The sequence below is a fragment of the Anser brachyrhynchus genome (genome assembly GCF_964034855.1).
Source record: "Anser brachyrhynchus genome assembly, contig: SCAFFOLD_106, whole genome shotgun sequence".
In the NCBI taxonomy this organism is placed as follows: Eukaryota; Metazoa; Chordata; class Aves; order Anseriformes; family Anatidae; genus Anser; species Anser brachyrhynchus.
Genome location: NW_027664005.1, coordinates 134,266 through 141,227, shown reverse-complemented (window position 1 = coordinate 141,227; position 6,962 = coordinate 134,266). Strand labels below are relative to the sequence as shown.

Sequence of the window (6,962 nt, the reverse complement as noted above, 5' to 3'; positions counted from 1 at the left end):
GTGAGCCTGTCTTAAGAAACTGGGAGAAACTGGTCTTGCAGATGGACAAGAGCCAAGGAGCAACTGAGTCTGTGCAAAGACAAGAGGTCAACTAGCGGTGACGAGGAAGAGTCATCAATCTTCATGCCCACGACCTCCCGTGCTGCCCAGCGCTGAATAAACATACCTACTTTACAATCTCACTGATTGTGGAGTCCCTTTTCCGCAAGTCACTAGCAGCGGTTTCTTCCGCAGAGGTTTTCCCAGAGCCGCTTCAAAGGTTCCCTCGCGGAGCTGGGGCGTCGCAGGGGGTCGTCAAAGCACGCACACACACACACACACACACACACACACACACACACAGGCGTTGTTGTCCAAACAGAAAGTATTTACAACAAATTCGATAAGCGGTTTTCCTCTGCCAGCAGCAAATGCCTGAGGGCCCCTACAGCTTCACAAATCATAGCACAAAGAGCCTAAAGTTCCTCTAAAATTTAGGGAAATGATTCAAAATAGATCTGCTAGGGGAAAACGATCACTGGCGGCAGGGTACACAATACACGCGAGTCTCAGCTCTCCTCCGCAGGGTCAGTGCCCACGCCCAAGTGCGACGCTGATGGCACCCGAACATTTGCTGTAGCAGGCAGCAGAGCCAGCAGCTCAGGGGAGCAATTTTAAAAACCAGGAGGCACTTAAACCAACCCTTAATTGACCCAGTTACTGCAGGAGAGTCCCGACTACTCGCCCTGGAGTCCTACTGTCACCAGCAAAAAGCACCAACCAAAGCTTGGGGGAACTTTGGTACAGCACAAGAGAAGGGAGTGGGGGTAGCGTAGCCGTATCGCAGAGCTGCTGCTTTTCACACCATTTTATCATCCCCGATAATTGAAAGTAAGGCCGGGTGGGCTGACCCCACCACCACCACTCCTGGCAGCATGTTTGGTCCACAACGCTAGAATAATTATTTTGCTCCCTCCCGCCCCTACAGCTTCATCATCTGAAAAGATTACAGTCAAAACAATGGCATACACAAATAAAAGTCAAGAGTTGACATAGTAACTCCGGGATTTGGGTATCAACTGTCCGAGAAATCAGAACACTCAGGCTTCACAATGTGCCCAACATCGAGCTGTGCCAAGGGGGGCGGAAGGAAGAAGCTTTCCGTTTAAGCCTTCAGAGCATCGCTCCATCACTACGTCAATTCACAGCCACCACAGCGTGCCGATGGACATCTTTCTGTGCCAAAAGAAACAAGTGCTTTGTCCTCTTGATATCAAAGGTAGCCACCTATAGTTACGGAACCATGCACAAGACCTTAACTCTGACCAGCAGGAAAACTTAGGACAACTGAGTGCAGATCCTGCCAATTTCTACCAGATCCAACTGTGCTTTAAGTCTCATTGCAAAGCCTCAGTTAGAAAAAGGATCACCTCGGGGTATCCAACAAGAGGAAGAGTTTTTTTTTGTTGTTGTTTTTTTTTTTTTTTTTTTTTAATATACCATAGGACTATGCAGTTCAATCATCAATCATCTTGGAAAGCTCAAGGAGGAGGTCATCCTCATCCTTCCCTGGGTCCAAGTCGAGCTCGGCTTCCAGTATGCCGTCTGAGAGTTCCCAAAGTAGCATCTCTAAATCCTCGTCTACAGATACGGGCGCGTTGCCTGTGGAACTCAGCCGGCGTGTCCTTGCTTCTTCTAGCTGGGAAGAAGCTGAAGTCGAGCTTGAGAACTCCATTGGCTCCACGGATTCTGCCTGGCTTCCAAGATGTGCTTCAGGTCTTGGCAGAGCAAGGAAGAGAACAATCAGTATATGCCATTTCTTAACGGGAAATCCCTTTTCTGCAAACCGGCTCTTAAAACCGTAGCCAACCCCTCCTGCACTTCAATCTTACCCAGGGATTGTTATTCAATTAACCCAGGGCTACATTTAGAGCCCAATATATTAGCAGGTACATTTTTCAGTTTGGGGGTTTCTCTGTGAAGCCAGAGCACCCGGAGTCTAGCAGAGATGGTTCAGTTTTTGTAGCAAGAGGCACTTTGCCACCTTGCTTAATTTTCCTGTAAAAATGTTAAGAAGTCTCCATCTGCAAATATCTGTTTACTAAGTTAGTCATTTTTCCCACGGCACACTCAGCAGAGTTTGCTCCCCACTACAGGAAGCTGATCTGCAGCCATCACTTCCCTCTGCTCTCCCTGCACTCTTGTCACCTTGTATGTTTGTTCGGGTGGCATTCTTGAGGACCAAAAGGCAGAGGACACTACTCATCATTTATCACCTCACGAGGAAGTAGAAGAACTTCACCTCATCCTCATTTAGGTATTCAGACAGAGCAAGAAGTCACTGGAAAGCTGTACCGACTTGCAGCATTTAAAGAAAGTAAGTCTAATTAAGCATTCCTGCTAGCTGCTAGAAAGTCATTTCACGTGACTTATTTATCTTATAAGATAAATAAGTGACTTATCCTCTGATGGATTTGGGCTTTAATTATCTCAGAACCCTCCTTTTTTCCCCACCTGTGACAGAACTTATGTTTCACTGGGGATATACACCGATTGAGAAAAAGAACAAGTTGTGGTCATCACCTGTTTTGGGGATTTTCTTCAAGTCTGGTGGCTGGGACGTGCTCCAGCGTGGCTGGAACAGCCTAGAAAGCAGCAAAACAGTGTTTAGGACTCATGGGTAAAAGATTCCTTACTAGCTTTTTCCTCCATGCTGCTTCTCCTCTGGCATTGCGGAGCCTTAGCCAAAATACAAAACCAAGGTGCTCCTGAAGAAAGTTAATATTCACTTGGAGGTTACTAATGATCTTGTGTCTTTTAAGAACACAGCATTAATGGACAAAATCCTCCACACCAGAGAAATCACAGAATCACAGAGGACTAAGTAAATAGTGCCATTAATCTAATAAATATGGAAGGGTACTACAAGAATTCTGTAGGCAGCTACTGGATTTAAAAGGAAACAGAAGGCCTGTAGAACATTTGAGTTTTCCATCTTTTCTCCTAGAGGAGGGTATAAATTTTACAAGGGATCCATTTCTGCATTAGCCCCTGTCCTTACCATAGCTGCTTTTTTGGCTGGAGGTCCCATTGTGTCAGCGTCGGAGGCAGTCCGTGGTTTCACAGCTGCTACAGCAGAGGGAAAACTGCCAGGTGCCTTACGTTTCAGTGCCTTCTTCTTGGGGGAAGCGACTTTCCCATCCCAAGGCTTCGCAAACATGTTAAAGTTGGCTAGAGTAAAAGGAAGAGAGAACTGATACAGTCTTGCTCTGCCTCATGAAAAATCCACGTTCTCTTCCTCATTTCCACGGCCCTTCTACACAGTTAACTGTATTTGGCCAGCAGAATTACACTGCCATTGCCTGGATTCTCAGCAATATCTTCCACATAGTAAACTCCGTCTACCAACAATCCATACAAAGGAACAAAGAAAGTGAATGGCTACAGTAAATCATAATCCAGGACGAGGGAAACTCAGACACAGAGCGATCCCAAGTGCAAGCAATACTCTAAGACGTTGTATGAAGTCTAGTAAGATTCACAAATGTTGACAGCTTTTGTATTTAAAGTCTTGCTCCCTCTAGGAAAGGAAAAGCAGCAGGTATAGTAAGACAAGAGAGTGTATGCAACTGTTGTACCAGCTTCCTCTCCCCTGCAGTGATGTCCCACAAAATTTATTAAGTTGTTCTACAAAATCCAAATTTGTAGAGTCATATTCTAGTCTCCCATTCCTGACCTAACGTCTGGCTGGCAGGAGAAGAAACGAAAGAAAGCTGGGTACTTGTTTTCTTTGTGTGTTTATTTCCTCGTGTCCCGTGAGACAGAGAGAAAGGCTACAATGTGCAGTGCATGCAGCCTTTAAGCCCTCCTTATCTCCCTCACACAATCTCATTTTACAAAGTTGATATAATGTTAACAACGAGGCCTTTGATCCTCTGTCATTTTTGACAGAAACTGGCCCCCCACATTAAGATGCTGATGCATGCTTTACAAACACATACACGTGTCAAGCTAAGCAACACATGCCAAAGAGGAAGGTGAACTTGAACTCAACACAGGGAGGACTTCATACCATAAACAGATGGCAGAAAAAAACAGAATACCAAAATTAGACTAAAAAGCCCCTCAATGTGTTAATTTTCTAGTGGGAAATACAGAATACCATCACGTAATTAACGAAAACAGACATGGTTGCACGTTCTGGCCCTTCTTTGCCTTTGAACTTTGTAGCCTTAAACTCTTTTATCCTCCGCATTGAAGGAAAAAGCAAAGCAGATCCTGAGCAAATGGAACTTGCTCAATATGGGAAGCACCTCACCGGGGCAGGTATTAAAGCATCTTATTACCTGATAGCTTTGTGTTCCATAACGATTTCTGCCCGGCTGGGGCAGGTCCAGGTTGTGCTGGGGGAGCTGGCACATTTCCTCCACTCTGCTGCATCCGCAGAGCTTTCTCGCGCTTTATTTCTTCCAGGGTTTTAACACGCACTTCTCCTTCTGGCTTGGCTTTACCTGCCGGCTCCTTCGACTGCACTTTGCTGGGCCCGGAAAGAGTGAGCACACTCTGCTTCTTGGGCTCACCCTCAATTTTTGCCCCTGCGCTGGGATCTTTGGTTTTACCATGCCATTCAGCCTGGGCTTTGGCTTGACTTTCTCGAAGAGCTCTCTCACGATGGATTTCCTCCAGTGTTTTCACATGGATCTCTCCCTTTGGCTTAGCAGCCTTCCCTGTCATCATCAAGAAATGAGAAGCACCAGCATTTAAAGAGAGTCCAACAATAGTTTAAGTCTCCAAAATTTGTCACAGTACTAAGGAAAACTAAGCCTGAGCGTTCCCAATAACCCATCTTAGGACAATAGCCTAACATTCTCCTCCTCCTCTGAGCCACTTGTTGTATTTTGAAGACCAGCCCTATCCAGAGAGAGTTGCTACACAGAAATGCTAGTTTACTTGATTACTTTTTCAGACTGCATTTCAAATTCCTGCTCCCGGCAGTGGCTCTATTCTAATTGTATATGATGGTTCACAGAAGCAGCTTAAAACCTTGACAAGGCACAAGCGGAAAATAAACACACACCTAGAGGCAGATTTCTGATAGTGGCTGTCAGAAGAGCTTCAGCACTCGAGCAAGAGGAACCAGTTCTTTGTTTTCATTTGAATTCCTTTTTAGGGCTGTATGAAAACGGTCTAAGTTCACGGAAAGGAAGAAGGAGAAAGTATATTTAATAGCCAGTTGTTACCTTTCGCAGTACTAGTCCGTTGAGAAGGTAATCCTAGTCTCTCCTTCACAGACTTGGGAACTTGAACTGCAAAACAGAAAAAGACCAAATTAGGGAGGCTGCATAAACGTCAACTTTGTGTTCACATTCGAAAACAAGGCAGGAAAGGTAACTTTGAATCCCGGTGATTAAGACCTCAGCCAACATGCAAAAAGAAACATCGCAGGAAAAGGACAAACAGAGAGCCTAAATACAAAACCCGTGAATCACATCCAGATGCCTGTTTAGTAGCTGTACCTCTCTTTGGTGCTTTGTCAGCATTTCCCGGAACCTCCACCTTCTTCCCCAGCCTTTCAGCAAGGCTGCGCTTCACGGGAAGGGCGCTTACATCAGCTTCAGACAGAGAAAACAAGGAATATTTTAAGAACATTTCTTTGCAGGAAGATTTGAGAACAGTCAACCACAAGCTTCTATTTTTCAAGCATATTTTCATAAAATTGCCTTTCAGCTGCTAAATGGTTTTTTTGCCATTTCTGCAGTCAACACAGATCTCCACTGCAACGCATTTTCCTCTCACACGTCAAAAATACTCTTCGATGCAGTCATATAGAGAAGGCGGCACCTAAATAACAGCTCATAAAAAGTTCTTACCCACGGAGGCTTTCCGTTTTCCTTGTTTCTCAGCAAGATCTAGTCGAACCACAGGTTCCTCCCCTAAAACAAAAGTAAAATTTTTCTATTTCATAGAGACCAGTAGCCAATAGAAATAGTATACTGTTAGCCCATGTCCAAAAAAACCCAGCAAGACACTGTTTTGACAGCTAAACCACACAAACTCATATTACAACTATAATTAACTTAGAAAAAGTATCCATAGTCTCAGTGTTTGCCTCAAATTCCAGCTGAATGTAGTCGAGAATGAATCTGAGTCTGCTTGACAGCTATACTTTGTGCAGAACAGAGCTGCATAAGCAAGCAGAATATTATTAGGTACAAATGCTGAGAAATATTCCTTTCTAAGGTGAATGTCTATGAGTAAAAGTACTTCTTCACTTCTTTCCCTTTCAAAGGAATTTGCACAACTCTAAACAATATAATTTATACACAGACTCCTATCGCACTACTGTCCACACGTGCCACTGTCAGCCTCTTTAAAGCTTCAGAAATTGCTTCTTACATAGCACTGTCCTCTAGAGCTCTTTCTTCTCGTTACTCTCCTGTTTTTCAGTTATCCCCCTATTTGCATACTGACACATTTTTTTCTTTCTCCTGCTACTGCACTTAACCTGAGCACCAAAGCTTTCCAGTACAACCAGGGACTTTCAGCATAAAAGCATGTTTTGAACAGAAGGCGGCAGCACCAGGAGGCTAACAGGGGTGAATTGCCTTCCTTCTTGCTTAACCTTCCAGTTTAGGAGTAATGAAATCAAAACAAAAGCATTAATTATTACCTTCCTCTGTAGACAGTGTCACAGTTCTCACCACTGTCCGGACATTTTCCTTTTCCAGAGCAGGAAAAATCATAGAATCGACGGGAGGAAGAGAAGATCTTGAAGGACCTTCTGCTCAGAGCAAGCAAAACATAAGGAAGTTTACCAAACAGAAAAAACTATCACGAAGAACAAAAAACTGTAATTATTCATTACTGTCAAACATACAGTGACCAGAGCATGCAAATAAGAGAGGTGACTAATTTGCCTCTGGTTGCCCTTGGAATTCCCATCTAGAATACCAGCTGGCTGAGAATCAGGTTGCTCGATGCCC

The 6,962-nt window shown here is 44.4% G+C and overlaps 1 protein-coding gene across 1 annotated transcript; it reads right to left on the bottom strand.

The window, feature by feature from the left end:
* Positions 1-754: 754 nt before the first annotated feature.
* On the bottom strand, positions 755-6,722 carry LOC308186507 (zinc finger CCCH domain-containing protein 11A-like; the record flags this gene model as incomplete). Its single annotated transcript, XM_080608618.1, has 7 exons — positions 755-2,624; positions 3,041-3,210; positions 4,326-4,706; positions 5,220-5,285; positions 5,496-5,591; positions 5,850-5,912; positions 6,650-6,722. 7 exons carry the CDS (start codon positions 6,720-6,722, stop codon positions 2,559-2,561), a joined length of 915 nt encoding a protein of 304 aa, XP_080464744.1. The 3' UTR covers positions 755-2,558.
* Positions 6,723-6,962: the final 240 nt, after the last annotated feature.